Below are 18996 nucleotides of genomic sequence, written 5' to 3'. Positions count from 1 at the left end.
TTGGCCAAGACGAGCGTGGTACCCGGAACTTCAAGAGATGCTCTCAGAGGACCCGTGGCCTCTACCGCTCAGACAGGACCTGCTACAGCAGGGGCCCTGTCTGTTCCAAGACTTACCGCGGCTGCGTTTGACGGCATGGCGGTTGAACACCGGATCCTAAAGGAAAAGGGTATTCCGGAAGAAGTCATTCCTACGCTTATTAAGGCCAGGAAAGATGTTACGGCAACGCATTATCACCGCATATGGCGAAAATATGTTGCATGGTGTGAGGCCAATAAGGCCCCAACAGAGGAATTTCAACTAGGTCGATTTCTGCATTTCCTGCAAGCAGGAGTGGATATGGGCCTAAAACTAGGCTCCATTAAAGTACAGATCTCGGCTCTGTCGATTTTCTTTCAAAAAGAACTAGCTTCAGTACCTGAAGTTCAGACTTTTGTAAAAGGAGTGCTGCATATTCAGCCCCCGTTTGTGCCTCCAGTGGCACCTTGGGATCTCAACATGATGTTGAGTTTCTTAAAATCACATTGGTTTGAGCCACTAAAAACCGTGGATCTGAAATATCTCACGTGGAAAGTGGTCATGTTATTAGCCTTGGCTTCAGCCAGGCGAGTGTCAGAATTGGCGGCTTTATCATGTAAAAGCCCTTATCTGATTTTCCATATGGATAGGGCAGAGTTGAGGACTCGTCCCCAATTTCTCCCTAAGGTGGTGTCAGCGTTTCACCTGAACCAGCCTATTGTGGTGCCGGCGGCTACTAGTGAATTGGAGGACTCCAAGTTGCTAGACGTTGTCAGGGCCCTGAAAATATATGTTTCCAGGACGGCTGGAGTCAGAAAATCTGACTCGCTGTTTATCCTGTATGCACCCAACAAGTTGGGTGCTCCTGCTTCTAAGCAGTCTATTGCTCGCTGGATTTGTAGTACAATTCAGCTTGCACATTCTGTGGCAGGCATGCCACAGCCAAAATCTGTAAAGGCCCATTCCACAAGGAAGGTGGGCTCATCTTGGGCGGCTGCCCGAGGGGTCTCGGCTTTACAACTTTGCCGAGCAGCTACTTGGTCAGGGGCAAATACGTTTGCAAAATTCTACAAATTTGATACCCTGGCTGAGGAGGACCTGGAGTTCTCTCATTCGGTGCTACAGAGTCATCCGCACTCTCCCGCCCGTTTGGGAGCTTTGGTATAATCCCCATGGTCCTTACGGAGTTCCCAGCATCCACTAGGACGTTAGAGAAAATAAGAATTTACTCACCGGTAATTCTATTTCTCGTAGTCCGTAGTGGATGCTGGGCGCCCATCCCAAGTGCGGATTGTCTGCAATACTTGTAAAATAGTTATTGTTAACAAAAGGGTTATTGTTGAGCCATCTGTTGAGAGGCTCAGTTGTTTTCATACTGTCAAACTGGATATTGTATCACGAGTTGTACGGTGTGATTGGTGTGGCTGGTAAGAGTCTTACCCGGGATTCTAAATCCTTCCTTATTATGTCTGCTCGTCCGGGCACGGTGTCCTAACTGAGGCTTGGAGGAGGGTCATAGTGGGAGGAGCCAGTGCACACCAGGTAGTCCTAAATCTTTCTAGAGTGCCCAGCCTCCTTCGGAGCCCGCTATTCCCCATGGTCCTTACGGAGTTCCCAGCATCCACTACGGACTACGAGAAATAGAATTACCGGTGAGTAAATTCTTATTTTTTAAAGGTAGTGGAAAATAAGAATTTACTTACCGATAATTCTATTTCTCGTAGTCCGTAGTGGATGCTGGGACTCCGTCAGGACCATGGGGAATAGCGGCTCCGCAGGAGACAGGGCACAAAAGTAAAAGCTTTAGGATCAGATGGTGTGCACTGGCTCCTCCCCCTATGACCCTCCTCCAAGCCTCAGTTAGGATACTGTGCCCGGACGAGCGTACACAATAAGGAAGGATTTTGAATCCCGGGTAAGACTCATACCAGCCACACCAATCACACTGTACAACCTGTGATCTGAACCCAGTTAACAGCATGATAACAGCGGAGCCTCTGAAAAGATGGCTCACAACAATAATAACCCGATTTTTGTAACAATAACTATGTACAAGTATTGCAGACAATCCGCACTTGGGATGGGCGCCCAGCATCCACTACGGACTACGAGAAATAGAATTATCGGTAAGTAAATTCTTATTTTCTCTGACGTCCTAGTGGATGCTGGGACTCCGTCAGGACCATGGGGATTATACCAAAGCTCCCAAACGGGCGGGAGAGTGCGGATGACTCTGCAGCACCGAATGAGAGAACTCCAGGTCCTCCTCAGCCAGGGTATCAAATTTGTAGAATTTTGCAAACGTGTTTGCTCCTGACCAAGTAGCAGCTCGGCAAAGTTGTAAAGCCGAGACCCCTCGGGCAGCCGCCCAAGATGAGCCCACCTTCCTTGTGAAATGGGCATTTACATATTTTGGCTGTGGCAGGCCTGCCACAGAATGTGCAAGCTGAATTGTACTACACATCCAACTAGCAATCGTCTGCTTAGAAGCAAGAGCACCCAGTTTGTTGGGTGCATACAGGATAACAGCAAGTCAGTTTTCCCGACTCCAGCCGTCCTGGAAACCTATATTTTCAGGGCCCTGACAACATCTAGCAACTTGGAGTCCTCCAAGTCCCTAATAGCCGCAGGTACCACAATAAACTGGTTCAGGTGAAACGCTGACACCACCTTAGGGAGAAACTGGGGACGAGTCCGCAGCTCTGCCCTGTCCGAATGGACAATCAGATATGGGCTTTTGTGAGACAAAGCCACCAATTCTGACACTCGCCTGGCCGAGGCCAGGGCCAACCGCATGGTCACTTTTCATGTGAGATATTTCAAATCCACAGATTTGAGCGGTTTAAAATGTGATTTGAGGAATCCCAGAACTACGTTGAGATCCCACAGTGCCACTGGAGGCACAAAAGGGGGTTGTATATGCAGTACTCCCTTGACAAACTTCTGGACTTCAGGAAGTGAAGCCAATTCTTTTTGGAAGAAAATTGACAGGGCCGAAATTTGAACCTTAATGGACCCCAATTTGAGGCCCATAGACACTCCTGTTTGCAGGAAATGCAGGAATCGACCGAGTTGAAATTTCTTCGTGGGGCCTTCCTGGCCTCACACCACGCAACATATTTTCGCCACATGTGGTGATAATGTTGTGCGGTCACCTCCTTCCTGGCTTTGACCAGGGTAGGAATGACCTCTTCCAGAATGCCTTTTTCCCTTAGGATCCGGCGTTCCACCGCCATGCCGTCAAACGCAGCCGCGGTAAGTCTTGGAACAGACATGGTACTTGCTGAAGCAAGTCCCTTCTTAGCGGCAGAGGCCATGAGTCCTCTGTGAGCATTTCTTGAAGTTCCGGGTACCAAGTCCTTCTTGGCCAATCCGGAGCCACGAGTATAGTTCTTACTCCTCTACGTCTTATAATTCTCAGTACCTTGGGTATGATAAGCAGAGGAGGGAACACATACACCGACTGGTACACCCACTGTGTTACCAGAACGTCCACAGCTATTGCCTGAGGGTCTCTTGTGTTCAGGCGGGACGCCATCATGTCCACCTTTGGTCTTTCCCAACGGTTCACAATCATGTGGAAGACTTCCCGATGAAGTCCCCACTCTCCCGGGTGGAGGTCGTGCCTGCTGAGGAAATCTGCTTCCCAGTTGTCTACTCCCGGAATGAACACTGCTGACAGTGCTATCCCATGATTTTCCGCCCAGCGAAGAATCTTTGCAGTTTCTGCCATTTCCCTCTTGCTTCTTGTGCCGCCCTGTCTGTTTACGTGGGCGACTGCCGTGGTGTTGTCCCACTGGATCAATACCGGCTGACCTTGAAGCAGATGTCTTGCTAAGCTTAGAGCATTGTTTTATGTGGAGAGAAGTCTCCAGACTTGATCACACTCCCTGGAAATTTTTTCCCTGTGTGACTGCTCCCCAGCCTCTCTGGCTGGCATCCGTGGTCACCAGGACCCAGTCCTGAATGCCGAATCTGCGGCCCTTTAGTAGATGAGCACTCTGCAGCCACCGCAGAAGAAACACCCTTGTCCTTGGAGACAGGGTTATCCGCTGATGCATCTGAAGATGCGATCCGGACCATTTTTCCAGCAGATCCCACTGAAAAGTCTTGCGTGAAATCTGCCGAATGGAATCGCTTCGTAAGAAGCCACCATTTTTCCCAGGACCCTTGTGCAATTATGCACTGACACTTTTCCTGGTTTTAGGAGGTTCCTGACTAGCTCGGATAACTCCCTTGCTTTCTTCTCCGGGAGAAACACCCTTTTCTGGACTGTGTCCAGAATCATCCCTAGGAACAGCAAATTGTCGTCGGAAACAGCTGCGGTTTTGGAATATTTAGAATCCACCCATGCTGTCGTAGAACTACTTGAGATAGTGCTACTCCGACCTCCAACTGTTCTCTGGACCTTGCCCTTATCAGGATATCGTCCATTTTCTTTGAAGAAGAATCATCATTTCGGCCATTACCTTGGTAAAGACCCGGGGTGCCGTGGACAATCCAACCGGCATCGTCTGAAACTGATAGTGACAGTTCTGTACTACGAACCTGAGGTACCCTTAGTGAGAAGGGCAAATTGGGACATGGAGGAAGCATCCCTGATGTCCCGGGACACCATATAGTTCCCTTCTTCCTGGTTCGCTATCACTGCTCTGAGTGACTCCATCTTGATTTGAACCTTTGTATGTAAGTGTTCAAATATTTCAGATTTAGAATAGGTCTCACCGAGCCGTCTGGCTTCAGTACCACAATATAGTGTGGAATAATACCCCTTTCCTTGTTGGAGTACTTTGATTATCACCTGCTGGGAATACAGCTTGGGAATTGTTTCCAATACTGCCTCCCTGTCGGAGGGAGACGTTGGTAAAGCAGACTTCAGGAACCTGCGAGGGGGAGACGTCTCGAATTTCCAATCTTTACCCCTGGGATACTACTTGTAGGATCCAGGGGTCCTGTACGGCCCCAGCGTCATGCTGAGGACTTGGCAGAAGCGGTGGAAGGCTTCTGTTCCTGGGAATGGGCTGCCTGCTGCAGTCTTCTTCCCTTTCCTCTATCCCTGGGCAGATATGACTGGCCTTTTGCCCGCTTGCCCTTATGGGGACGAAAGGACTGAGGCTGAAAAGACGGTGTCTTTTTCTGCTGAGATGTGACTTAGGGTAAAAAAGGTGGATTTTCCAGCTGTTGCCGTGGCCACCAGGTCCGATGGACCGACCCCAAATAACTCCTCCCCTTTATACGGCAATACTTCCATGTGCCGTTTGGAATCTGCATCACCTGACCACTGTCGTGTCCATAAACATCTTCTGGCAGATATGGACATCGCACTTACTCTTGATGCCAGAGTGCAAATATCTCTCTGTGCTCTATAGTCAATAAAATACTGTCCCTGTCAAGGGTATCAATATTTTCAGTCAGGGAATCCGACCAAGCCACCCCAGCGCTGCACATCCAGGCTGAGGCGATAGCTGGTCGCAGTATAACACCAGTATGTGTGTATATACTTTTTAGGATATTTTCCAGCCTCCTATCAGCTGGCTCCTTGAGGGCGGCCGTATCTGGAGACGGTAACGCCACTTGTTTTGATAAGCGTGTGAGCGCCTTATCCACCCTAAGGGGTGTTTCCCAACGCGCCCTAACTTCTGGCGGGAAAGGGTATACCGCCAATAATTTTCTATCGGGGGAAACCCACGCATCATCACACACTTCATTTAATTTATCTGATTCAGGAAAACTACATGTAGTTTTTTCACACCCACATAATACCCTTTTTTGTGGTACTTGTACTATCAGAAATATGTAACACCTCCTTCATTGCCCTTAACATGTAACGTGTGGCCCTAAAGGAAAATACGTTTGTTTCTTCACCGTCGACACTGGAGTCAGTGTCCGTGTCTGTGTCTATGTCGACCGACTGAGGTAAATGGGCGTTTTAAAGCCCCTGACGGTGTTTGAGACGCCTGGACAGGTACTAATTTGTTTGCCGGCCGTCTCAGGTCGTCAACCGACCTTGAAGCGTGTTGACATTATCACGTAATTCCTTAAATAAGCCATCCATTCCGGTGTCGACTCCCTAGAGAGTGACATCACCATTACAGGCAATTGCTCCGCCTCCTCACCAACATCGTCCTCATACATGTCGACACACACGTACCGACACACAGCACACACACAGGGAATGCTCTGATAGAGGACAGGACCCCACTAGCCCTTTAGGGAGACAGAGGGAGAGTTTGCCAGCACACACCAAAACGCTATAATTATACAGGGACAACCTTTATATAAGTGTTTTCCCTTATAGCATCTTAATATATAATCATATCGCCAAATAAGTGCCCCCCCTCTCTGTTTTAACCCTGTTTCTGTAGTGCAGTGCAGGGGAGAGCCTGGGAGCCTTCCCACCAGCAGTTCTGTGAGGGAAAATGGCGCTGTGTGCTGAGGAGATAGGCCCCGCCCCCTATTCCGGCGGGCTCTTCTCCCGGTTTTTCTGAGACCTGGCAGGGGTGAAATACATCCATATAGCCTCAGGGACTATATGTGATGTATTCTTTTTAGCCAGAAAAGGTATTAACATTGCTGCCCAGGGCGCCCCCCCCAGCGCCCTGCACCCTCAGTGACCGTTGGTGTGAAGTGTGCTGAGAGCAATGGCGCACAGCTGCAGTGCTGTGCGCTACCTCATGAAGACTGAAAAGCCTTCAGCCGCCGGTTTCTGGACCTCTTCTTACTTCGGCATCTGCAAGGGGGTCGGCTCCGCGGCTGTACCTGTGATCGTCCCTCTGGAGCTAGTGTCCAGTAGCCTAAGAAGCAAATCCATCCTGCACGCAGGTGAGTTCACTTCTTCTCCCCTAGGTCCCTCGTTGCAGTGAGCCTGTTGCCAGCAGGACTCACTGAAAATAAGAAACCTATCAAAACTTTTACTCTAAGCAGCTCTTTATGAGAGCCACCTAGATTGCACCCTGCTCGGACAGGCACAAAAACCTAACTGAGGCTTGGAGGAGGGTCATAGGGGGAGGAGCCAGTGCACACCACCTGATCCTAAAGCTTTTACTTTTGTGCCCTGTCTCCTGCGGAGCCGCTATTCCCCATGGTCCTGACGGAGTCCCAGCATCCACTAGGACGTCAGAGAAAAGGGGTGTAAGTCAGCCACTATTTTGTTGAGGTCCTCTCCAAAAAGAATGTCTCCCTTAAAAGGGAGCACCTCCAGGGTTTTCATAGAATCCAGATCCACAGACCAGGATCGTAGCCAAAGAATCCGGCGAGCCAGAATGGATGTAGTAGAAGCCTTGGCCACCAGAATACCGGCATCAGAAGCCGCCTCCTTAATGTAATGAGAAGCTGTGACAATATACGATAGACATTGTCTAGCATTATCAGAGAAGTTGGAAGGCAGCTCCGCTTTCACCTCCTGAGCCCACGCTTTAATATCTGCAGCCCATGTCGCTGCAATAGTGGGCCGATGCACAGCACCTGCCAGGGTGTAAATCGCCTTTAAGTAACCCTCCACACTCTTATCCGTCGGTTCTTTCAGAGACGTGACGGTAGTTACAGGCAGAGCTGAGGATACCACCAGCCACGCCACCTGCCAATCCACTGGCGGGGGTGTTTCCCAATTCTTACTTAGCTCCGCAGCGAGGGGATAGCAAGCCAGCATCTTCTTGTGAGGTGTGAATTTCTTTCCTGGATTTTCCCAGGATTCCTGACGAATGTCAACTAAATGGTCAGAATGAGGTAAAACTTGTTCAGCTGCTTTCTGATGTTTAAACCTATCTGGTTTCTTAGGAGCAGTATCACCACCACGCAATGTGGGATCAGCCCCAGCCCCGTTGCCCTTTGTAGCGGACATATATGAAAGCTCAATTCAAGGCAACCCAGTACAATATCAGCAGCTAAATACCTGACAAGAACCACCTGTGTAGTGTATCAGCAAAAACAGAAGATTCAAGAGGTATACGTAGGTTACTAAAAATCACAGAGAAAAATACACAATAAGTATATCCTGTGAAACACCTATATTAACTAATAAACTTGACGCACTTAGCCCCCCTCAGGTTACAGAATAATAAGATTTTACTTACCGATAAATCTATTTCTCGGAGTCCGTAGTGGATGCTGGGGTTCCTGAAAGGACCATGGGGAATAGCGGCTCCGCAGGAGACAGGGCACAAAAAGTAACGCTTTTTCAGATCAGGTGGTGTGCACTGGCTCCTCCCCCTATGACCCTCCTCCAGACTCCAGTTAGGTACTGTGCCCGGACGAGCGTACACAATAAGGGAGGATTTTGAATCCCGGGTAAGACTCATACCAGCCACACCAATCACACCGTACAACTTGTGATCTAAACCCAGTTAACAGTATGATAACAGCGGAGCCTCTGAAAGATGGCTTCCTTCAACAATAACCCGAATTAGTTAACAATAACTATGTACAATTTATGCAGATAATCCGCACTTGGGATGGGCGCCCAGCATCCACTACGGACTCCGAGAAATAGATTTATCGGTAAGTAAAATCTTATTTTCTCTATCGTCCTAGTGGATGCTGGGGTTCCTGAAAGGACCATGGGGATTATACCAAAGCTCCCAAACGGGCGGGAGAGTGCGGATGACTCTGCAGCACCGAATGAGAGAACTCCAGGTCCTCCTTAGCCAGAGTATCAAATTTGTAAAATTTTACAAACGTGTTCTCCCCTGACCACGTAGCTGCTCGGCAAAGTTGTAATGCCGAGACCCCTCGGGCAGCCGCCCAAGATGAGCCCACCTTCCTTGTGGAGTGGGCCTTTACAGATTTAGGCTGTGGCAGGCCTGCCACAGAATGTGCAAGTTGGATTGTGCTACAGATCCAACGAGCAATCGTCTGCTTAGACGCAGGAGCACCCATCTTGTTGGGTGCATACAATATAAACAACGAGTCAGATTTTCTGACTCCAGCTGTCCTTGCAATATATATTTTTAATGCTCTGACAACGTCCAGTAACTTGGAGTCCTCCAAGTCACTTGTAGCCGCAGGCACTACAATAGGCTGGTTCAGATGAAATGCTGACACCACCTTAGGGAGAAAATGCGGACGAGTCCGCAGTTCTGCCCCTGTCCGAATGGAAAATCAGATATGGGCTTTTGTAAGATAAAGCTGCCAATTCTGATACTCTCCTGGCAGAAGCCAGGGCTAGAAGCATGGTCACTTTCCAAGTGAGATATTTCAAATCCACCTTATTTAGTGGTTCAAACCAATGAGATTTTAGAAAGTCCAAAACCACATTGAGATCCCACGGTGCCACTGGAGGCACCACAGGAGGCTGTATATGCAGCACTCCCTTAACAAAGGTCTGGACTTCAGGGACTGAAGCCAATTCTTTTTGAAAGAAAATCGACAGGGCCGAAATTTGAACCTTAATAGATCCCAATTTGAGACCCATAGACAATCCTGATTGCAGGAAATGTAGGAATCGACCCAGTTGAAATTCCTCCGTCGGAGCACTCCGATCTTCGCACCACGCAACATATTTTCGCCAAATTCGGTGATAATGTTGCACGGTTACTTCCTTCCTTGCTTTAATCAAAGTAGGAATGACTTCTTCCGGCATGCCTTTTTCCTTTAGGATCCGGCGTTCAACCGCCATGCCGTCAAACGCAGCCGCGGTAAGTCTTGAAACAGACAGGGACCCTGCTGAAGCAAGTCCCTCCTTAGAGGTAGAGGCCACGGATCTTCCGTGATCATCTCTTGAAGTTCCGGGTACCAAGTCCTTCTTGGCCAATCCGGAACCACTAGTATCGTTCTTACGCCTCTTTGCCGTATAATTCTCAATACTTTTGGTATGAGAGGCAGAGGAGGAAACACATACACCGACTGGTACACCCAAGGCGTTACCAGCGCGTCCACAGCTATTGCCTGCGGATCTCTTGACCTGGCGCAATACCTGTCCAGTTTTTTGTTGAGGCGAGACGCCATCATGTCCACCATTGGTCTTTCCCAACGGGTTACCAGCATGTGGAAGACTTCTGGATGAAGTCCCCACTCTCCCGGGTGAAGATCGTGTCTGCTGAGGAAGTCTGCTTCCCAGTTGTCCACTCCCGGGATGAACACTGCTGACAGTGCTATCACATGATTCTCTGCCCAGCGAAGAATCCTTGCAGCTTCTGCCATTGCACTCCTGCTTCTTGTGCCGCCCTGTCTGTTCACATGGGCGACTGCCGTGATGTTGTCCAACTGGATCAATACCGGTTTTCCCTGAAGCAGAGGTTCTGCCTGGCTTAGAGCATTGTATATTGCTCTTAGTTCCAGAATGTTTATGTGAAGAGACGTTTCCAGGCTCGTCCATACTCCCTGGAAGTTTCTTCCTTGTGTGACTGCTCCCCAGCCTCTCAGGCTGGCGTCCGTGGTCACCAGGATCCAATCCTGTATGCCGAATCTGCGGCCCTCCAATAGATGAGGACTCTGCAACCACCACAGAAGAGACACCCTTGTCCTTGGAGACAGGGTTATCCGTAGGTGCATCTGAAGATGCGACCCTGACCATTTGTCCAACAGATCCCTTTGGAAAATTCTTGCGTGGAATCTGCCGAATGGAATTGCTTCGTAAGAAGCCACCATTTTTCCCAGGACTCTTGTGCATTGATGTACAGACACCTTTCCTGGTTTTAGGAGGTTCCTGACAAGGTCGGATAACTCCTTGGCTTTTTCCTCCGGGAGAAAAACCTTTTTCTGAACCGTGTCCAGAATCATCCCTAGGAACAGCAGACGAGTTGTCGGCATTAACTGGGATTTTGGAATATTCAGAATCCACCCGTGCTGTTTTAGCACTTCTTGAGACAGTGCTAATCCCATCTCTAGCTGTTCTCTGGACCTCGCCCTTATTAGGAGATCGTCCAAGTATGGGATAATTAATATGCCTTTTCTTCGAAGAAGAATCATCATCTCGGCCATTACCTTTGTAAAGATCCGAGGTGCCGTGGACAATCCGAACGGCAGCGTCTGAAACTGATAGTGACAGTTTTGTACAACGAACCTGAGGTACCCCTGGTGTGAGGGGTAAATTGGAACGTGGAGATACGCATCCTTGATGTCCAAGGATACCATAAAGTCCCCCTCTTCCAGGTTCGCTATCACTGCTCTGAGTGACTCCATCTTGAACTTGAACTTCTTTATGTACAGGTTCAAGGACTTCAGATTTAGAATAGGCCTTACCGAGCCATCCGGCTTCGGTACCACAAAAAGAGTGGAATAATACCCCTTCCCTTGTTGTAGAAGAGGTACCTTGACTATCACCTGCTGAGAGTACAGCTTGTGAATGGCTTCCAAAACCGTCTCCCTTTCGGAGGGGGACGTTGGTAAAGCAGACTTCAGGAAACGGCGAGGTGGATCTGTTTCTAATTCCAACCTGTACCCTTGAGATATTATCTGCAGGATCCAGGGATCTACCTGCGAGTGAGCCCACTGCGCGCTGTAATTTTTGAGACGACCGCCCACCGTCCCCGAGTCCGCTTGAGAAGCCCCAGCGTCATGCTGAGGCTTTTGTAGAAGCCGGGGAGGGCTTCTGTTCCTGGGAAGGAGCTGCGTGTTGCTGTCTCTTCCCTCGACCTCTGCCTCGTGGCAGATATGAATAGCCCTTTGCTCTCTTATTTTTAAAGGAACGAAAGGGCTGCGGTTGAAAAGTCGGTGCCTTTTTCTGTTGGGGAGTGACTTGAGGTAGAAAGGTGGATTTCCCGGCTGTAGCCGTGGCCACCAAATCTGATAGACCGACTCCAAATAACTCCTCCCCTTTATACGGCAAAACTTCCATATGCCGTTTTTAATCCGCATCGCCTGTCCACTGTCGCGTCCATAAAGCTCTTCTGGCCGAAATGGACATAGCACTTACCCGTGATGCCAGTGTGCAGATATCCCTCTGTGCATCACGCATATAAAGAAATGCATCCTTTATTTGTTCTAACGGCAGTAAAATATTGTCCCTGTCCAGGGTATCAATATTTTCAATCAGGGACTCTGACCAAACTACCCCAGCACTGCCCATCCAGGCAGTCGCTACAGCTGGTCGTAGTATAACACCTGCATGTGTGTATATACTTTTTTGGATATTTTCCATCCTCCTATCTGATGGATCTTTAAGTGCGGCCGTCTCAGGAGAGGGTAACGCCACTTGTTTAGATAAGCGTGTTAGCGCCTTGTCCACCCTAGGAGGTGTTTCCCAGCGCTCCCTAACCTCTGGCGGGAAAGGGTATAATGCCAATAATTTCTTTGAAATTATCAGCTTTTTATCAGGGGCAACCCACGCTTCATTACACACGTCATTTAATTCTTCTGATTCAGGAAAAACTATAGGTAGTTTTTTCACACCCCACATAATACCCTGTTTAGTGGTACCTGTAGTATCAGCTAAATGTAACGCCTCCTTCATTGCCAAAATCATATAACGTGTGGCCCTACTGGAAAATACGGTTGAATCGTCACCGTCACCACTGGAGTCAGTGCCTGCGTCTGGGTCTGTGTCGACCGACTGAGGCAAAGGGCGTTTCACAGCCCCTGACGGTGTTTGAGTCGCCTGGACAGGCACTAATTGATTGTCCGGCCGCCTCATGTCGTCAAACGACTGCTTTAGCGTGTTGACACTATCCCGTAGTTCCATAAATAAAGGCATCCATTCTGGTGTCGACTCCCTAGGGGGTGACATCCTCATATTTGGCAATTGCTCCGCCTCCACACCAATATCGTCCTCATACATGTCGACACACACGTACCGACACACAGCAGACACACAGGGAATGCTCCTAACGAAGACAGGACCCACTAGCCCTTTGGGGAGACAGAGGGAGAGTTTGCCAGCACACACCAAAAGCGCTATATATATATCAGGGATAGCCTTATAATAAGTGCTCCCTTATAGCTGCTTTGTTATATCAAAATATCGCCATAAATTTGCCCCCCCCTCTCTGTTTTACCCTGTTTCTGTAGTGCAGTGCAGGGGAGAGACTTGGGAGCCGTCCTGACCAGCGGAGCTGAGAGAGGAAATGGCGCCGTGTGCTGAGGAGATAGGCCCCGCCCCTTTTCTGGCGGGCTCGTCTCCCGCTATTTAGAAAAATCAGGCAGGGGTTAAATATCTCCATATAGCCTCTAGGGGCTATATGTGAGGTATTTTTAGCCTTTATAGGTATTCATTTGCCTCCCAGGGCGCCCCCCTCCCAGCGCCCTGCACCCTCAGTGACTGCCGTGTGAAGTGTGCTGAGAGGAAAATGGCGCACAGCTGCAGTGCTGTGCGCTACCTTTAGAAGACTGCAGGAGTCTTCAGCCGCCGATTCTGGACCTCTTCTGACTTCAGCATCTGCAAGGGGGCCGGCGGCGCGGCTCCGGTGACCATCCAGGCTGTACCTGTGATCGTCCCTCTGGAGCTTGATGTCCAGTAGCCAAGAAGCCAATCCATCCTGCACGCAGGTGAGTTGACTCCTTCTCCCCTCAGTCCCTCGCTGCAGTGATCCTGTTGCCAGCAGGAATCACTGTAAAATAAAAAACCTAGCTAAACTTTTTCTAAGCAGCTCTTTAGGAGAGCCACCTAGATTGCACCCTTCTCGGCCGGGCACAAAAATCTAACTGGAGTCTGGAGGAGGGTCATAGGGGGAGGAGCCAGTGCACACCACCTGATCTGAAAAAGCTTTACTTTTTGTGCCCTGTCTCCTGCGGAGCCGCTATTCCCCATGGTCCTTTCAGGAACCCCAGCATCCACTAGGACGATAGAGAAATAGGGATAGCAATCTAAGTGAGATACAAGAAATGGAGGTCACACAGCAGCTATATGCACACACACATAGTCACACTGTACAATGCAGAAATTATGACATGCAATAAAACTGCATTGGACTAGCAATACAAAGCAAGACTAAGTATAGCTATACACTCAATAGATATATCAATGCGCAGTAAAGTCTGGATATATCACAGGGTACTTGTACCATTATAACCCTGACTACATGCACTGTTTCTTAACCAACACTGTCAGCAGACATGTAGAATACTTAAGTGTCCTGTATAATGCACAGCGCCGACATGCAGGCGGCTTTACAGAGGAGGATTTGCCCAAACAGTCCCAGGATCAGCGCAGCTCTGTGTAATGGCGCCCAAATGCTGACAGGGAGTGAGGGAGTGAGGGAGAGAGATGCAGAGAGATGCAGCTCCAGGGTGGGAACATTTACTCTAAATGGCGCCCTGGGGCTGGGGGAGGGGCTACAGGTCAGAGCCTTATCCCCTTGCTGGACTTCACCACTGGGTATTGCGGGCCTTAGCAAACGGATTTTTGAGAGAATCCGACCTGTGCCCTTGCCCTGGTGGTCTAGTGGGGTCCTTGTACTGCCACAGTGTTCACGCCAGCGCGCGTGGCCTGCCTGCCTCCCACCAGCCGCGCCGGATCGCGATTTCTAGCGGGTACCGTCTGAGGGACCAACTTACCTCCTCCCGAAGTGCGGCCACACGATCCTGGAGAGCTGCGGTGGAGTGTGTGTGCCTGACTGAAGAAAACCGGAGCCTCCGCTGTAAGTACCCGGCAACCAGGGCACGGGAGTATCCCGTGCCGCTGGGGGAGGTGATGGAGCTGCAGCAGGAGATGTCTGACTGACATCTAACACTCACAGTGTCTCTGCTGCAGTCCTTAAAGTCTTCATTTTTCACTTAAAAAAGCTCTTCTGAGGGCTGCTGGAGCAGCCCACCTGTTGTATGCCTACACTGCATGGCACCAACTACAAAACTGAGCTCCTGTGCACGGAGGCGGGGTTATAGAGGAGGCGGCGCTATGCATTCTGGGAAGAAGGTCAAAGCTTTTAGCCTGTTGGTGCCTCGGATCAAGATCCTACTCTACACCCCAATGTCATTCCCTGTGGAGCCCAGTGTACCCCGCAGCAGAAAGTAATTTAAAAAATTTGAAAAATACACAAAGTTTCTTAAACTAGGTCCTCATGGAAGCCTAACAACAGGTATTCTCAGGAATAATTAGTATCGTTGGGTACACACATCGTCTAGTGTGTGCTCAGCTTTAGGGTTCCATTAGGACCGGATTTGAGAAACACTGCACTAAGATAGTGCTGTGTGAGAAGACAAATGGTTCATGATTCTGAATCCCCTGACTTCTCTGTTATACTGAACACCCAGGATAAATAGCGGCTAAATGAGTCTGTCCTAGCTCAGTCACTTTTTCTTTCGGATAAATATACATCGACACGAGTCAGAATGGGCCTGTGCACCCACATTTTTGCATTGCAGCAAAGTATCACAAGGCAATTTGTTACCTACCTAAGTCATGTTAGGGAAAAAGTAAAATCTAAAATCAATTAACGGTACAGTGAACTTACTGAACTCCTGCCTCCGGCACCCATAGGAGTGTGTGGATATAAAGACCGCCTTTCCTCAGGATGACGGACTTGCAGGACATTCATCAGCTTGAGCTCCGCTTCGCTGCAATACTCCTGAACAGACTGCATATAAAAAAATCCTCGGGTTAAGACACTAATATCCTAAGCAGCTTCATTAGGGTCCTGCCATAGTATTAAACCAACTGCCGAGCACCCTATGATTAAACCAAGACTGGACTCCCCACATGATTTAACCAGCAGAGTCCCCCTCTCCTTTACATAATGTATACCAGCATTCTAGCCCCTACATCATGACCAGCATTAAGTCCCCTGCAATAATAAATGTTATTGCTACCAGAGTACCTGGCGATATGGCTTTACCATATGGACACAAATGGCTGTGCCCTGCAGTCTGTATTGGAGGCTAGCTGGGACCTTGTATTGTTAATATACAACCATGGCTATGGCAGCGAGTGGAGTTGGTGACAACATGAGCACTAGTGTCACATGCAGCTCCGTTCACTTCCCATACTGATCACAGAGCAGGAAGCGCCCCAGGTAGGAGCAGTGTCACTGGCTGCCACCTACACTATCTGGCTCCAACACCCATAAACAGCTGCATCACACCTGGGTCCCCAACACACTAATCAAGGTGCAGAAAGGATACATACAAGCTTACTTCCAGTCATTACTAACCTGGACAGAATGGCGAAGTTTCTGAATTGCTTTCTGTAGATGATGCTCTTTGGGATTTGCAACAACAACGGACAGATCACCAGCAAACACTATAGGAATTCCAGACACATACTCCGATCTCCAGTGCAGGTTACTAGCAGCGATAAATGTACATGGCTTGCTGAGCTCCTCCAGGGAGAGCTGTGCTAAGTCAGTCCAGAACTTTATAGCTACAATAGTATAAGTCTCATCAGATAGATACACCATTGGAGCAGCACCTGGAGGGAAAAGAAACCCAATATTATTAACCCTGTAACTCACTTTAATGGGTTAAATTAATGAATAGGAGTTAATAATGGTGAAAACAATTACAGTGCATTAACCACTGTATTATAACTACGATATGTATCTTTTCCATATACGGAGATAAAGGGGGGTATTCAATTGGTGCCAATTTTTCAGACAGTGGGAGAAACTGCACTTTTTGACCTATGCAATGAAAGTGCCATATTTTCGTCTGTCGTAAAAACCGGCACTTGTCGGAAAACACGTGGAACGGCGAGTTACGCGCTGATCCACGTGTCTTTGTCAAAAACGCGTCGGTTTGACAGTTTGCCGCTGATACAGATTCGACTTGTAATCAAGTCGAATCTGCATTCAACTCTGGAGCTCAAATCCCAGGTTCTTGTGGGGCTCGGCAGGTGACCAGCCAGGAGGGGGTCCAAGGCAGACAAAAGCCTGAGCTGAAAGCAGGCCTCCAAGCGGGAAGGCAGGAGAGAGAGAGCACAGGTCCGTCAGAAGCACCAGAGCCGAGGCTGCATCCGAAACCGGAGGTCACCACCGGCAATCCAGGGAGGAGAGACACACAGGCCACAGCACTCCCCGCTGCAGGTAAGACAGTTTTTTGTTCCATTTTTGCCCCTGCCAATTCGACTTTACAAAAAGTCGGACTGGCATGTAGAAAACGGGACAAGAATAGTCGAAAACGCACACTAATTTAATAAGGAACTGTCGGATCCTCTTAACTGAATACCCCCCAAAGTACGGTGACTGGTGGCATCTGTAGGATATCTGTAAAGCTGAAGGATACCGGCCAGCTCCTGATTTAATGGCATCATTCAATCAGAATGACTGCGTCTTTCACACACTGCTACCGCAGCTGTCCAAACAGAGGGCTCAGGTCAACAAGGCCTGATAAATTAATCTGTCTCCCTTTTAAGTACTATAGCAGCATTCCGATATCCCAGTTGATCTAAGTAGAGATGCTGTACTGCTTTCTTTATCAACCATGCAAGCAGTATTTCTCCCATATTCTCTACCTTTAAAACATGTGATCTGTAAAATGACAGTGGAAGAAAATATTACATTGCTCATTAACCCAGTAAAATAAATGGTCAAACCTGTTTTTTGCTGTGTGGAGATAACCAATCCCACCACATCCACCTCTCCATATGCCGCTGTGAAATCAGGCTTCAGAAAACAACTGAACTCTGTCACTTGTCTCTCTGTATAAATCTGTTCCAAGATATTCTGTGAGGCCTGAAAGAAACAAGCAGTAATGAGCAGGTGTAGGATGTAACGGGAGCGTCTCACCCTTCCCCCCCTTCCCCCAGCCCCCCTCACCTGCAGCTGCTGAAACTGCGTCTTCTTTGTAGCCGTTAGCTGCACTCCTGCTGCTGTTGATTTGCTTTTCGACTGGGAAGCCGCCAGCTGGTACATTTTGAAACGTCCCCCCTCTTTTAGTAGTGACATTACATCAGGTAATGGGCGCCATATGTTTAATGTGCAGGCTGTAAAAAGGGCCATTATAAAGAAGTCTTATGTAAATAAAAATGTATCACAGTGTGCTTGTAGGAATTACGGTTCACAAAGCCTGTGTGTTTGTTTGTTCCCTATTTACAGTATATTGCTCAGGTCATTTCATACTGCACTATAAAACAGGAATAGCTTTTCATAGCAGTAGAATATTCATTTAAGCAATGTGAAATGACTCCATATCGCTGTCTGTGGAAATAAATATCCTTCTGCAGAGAAGTGTGGATGGTGACATTCTTGTCAGACTGCATGGTCACGCTATTTCAAGAGGCCCGTACTAATGAACGATTACAGTATACAAAAACAAAGGCACATTAAGATGATACAGGGACTCTCTCTGTAATCATATGTAATTATGTATTCCCTGACTTTGCTCTGAAGCCATGTGCAAAATAAAGTGTAGTTAAATATTTCAACCCTGTCCATTATAAACTCCACATTTCCAAACCTCTGTCTAATGTGCTACTTGAAATAATAAAACTGCAGCATATAAGTAGCATCTGCTCCGATATCACTAGCTATGCCCTTGTGAATGAATCCACCAATCAGAAGACTATATAGAGGGAGAACCCTCTCAGAAAAATCAGCTTTCATTGTATAAAAAGTACTAAATAAATGATACAATCTTACTGGTTGCTACATGCAACATCTCCCATTGCACTATTTAGAAGGTTTCCATAGATTGTTATCTAACAGACAAGCAAGCTAATAATGGGATGTGGTCAGCATCCCAGCACACTGGATGACGGAGGTCAGGTGGCTGACGCCTGGAATTCTGACACCACTTGCAATCCCGGCACCGGAACCCCGACCGACTGCATCCCACAGGTGAGTAATGGGGTTCAGCACTAGCTGTAGCCGCCACCCCAGAGTCTTAGCCCTAGTCGCCACCTCGCACTCCAGGCAGGTTAGGGTAAAGGGCAGGGGAAGGGTGATAAATGTATTACCCCATCATCTGTCTGCATTCTAAAAGACGGGATGCTTTGGTCGGTCATGTGACTGCCAGCATCCTGACCGTCGGTATATAATACCACACCCCTAACAACAAAAATCTCCACTTGAAGTGATTCAAGACAGTATGCAGTCAGCTCTTTCTATTAAAGGATGAGTGACAGGTAAATCTGTCCAGCGTGCCCAGTATAAACGTATAAATTTTAGATAAATA

The 18996-nt window shown here is 48.4% G+C and overlaps 2 protein-coding genes across 2 annotated transcripts in view; one reads left to right on the top strand and one right to left on the bottom strand.

Moving 5' to 3' along the window:
- The window catches only part of BRCA2 (BRCA2 DNA repair associated), a 171282-nt gene that overhangs the window by 25881 nt on the left and 126405 nt on the right, over positions 1–18996 (bottom strand). The window contains exons 22-25 of the mRNA XM_063951778.1: positions 17640–17806; positions 17417–17555; positions 16038–16294; positions 15342–15464 (exon numbers count right to left, since the gene is read on the bottom strand). Of these exons, the coding sequence (XP_063807848.1) occupies positions 15342–15464; positions 16038–16294; positions 17417–17555; positions 17640–17806 (686 nt within the window). The remainder of the gene's footprint in view (positions 1–15341; positions 15465–16037; positions 16295–17416; positions 17556–17639; positions 17807–18996) is intronic.
- N4BP2L1 (NEDD4 binding protein 2 like 1) overlaps positions 1–18996 on the top strand; it is a 136904-nt gene that overhangs the window by 115076 nt on the left and 2832 nt on the right. The gene's annotated exons all lie outside the window — the stretch shown is intronic.

This window comes from Pseudophryne corroboree, chromosome 2 (genome assembly GCF_028390025.1).
Source record: "Pseudophryne corroboree isolate aPseCor3 chromosome 2, aPseCor3.hap2, whole genome shotgun sequence".
NCBI lineage: Eukaryota > Metazoa > Chordata > Amphibia > Anura > Myobatrachidae > Pseudophryne > Pseudophryne corroboree.
Note: the sequence above shows the minus strand (reverse complement) of the source record. Positions and strands in the feature narration are given on the sequence as shown.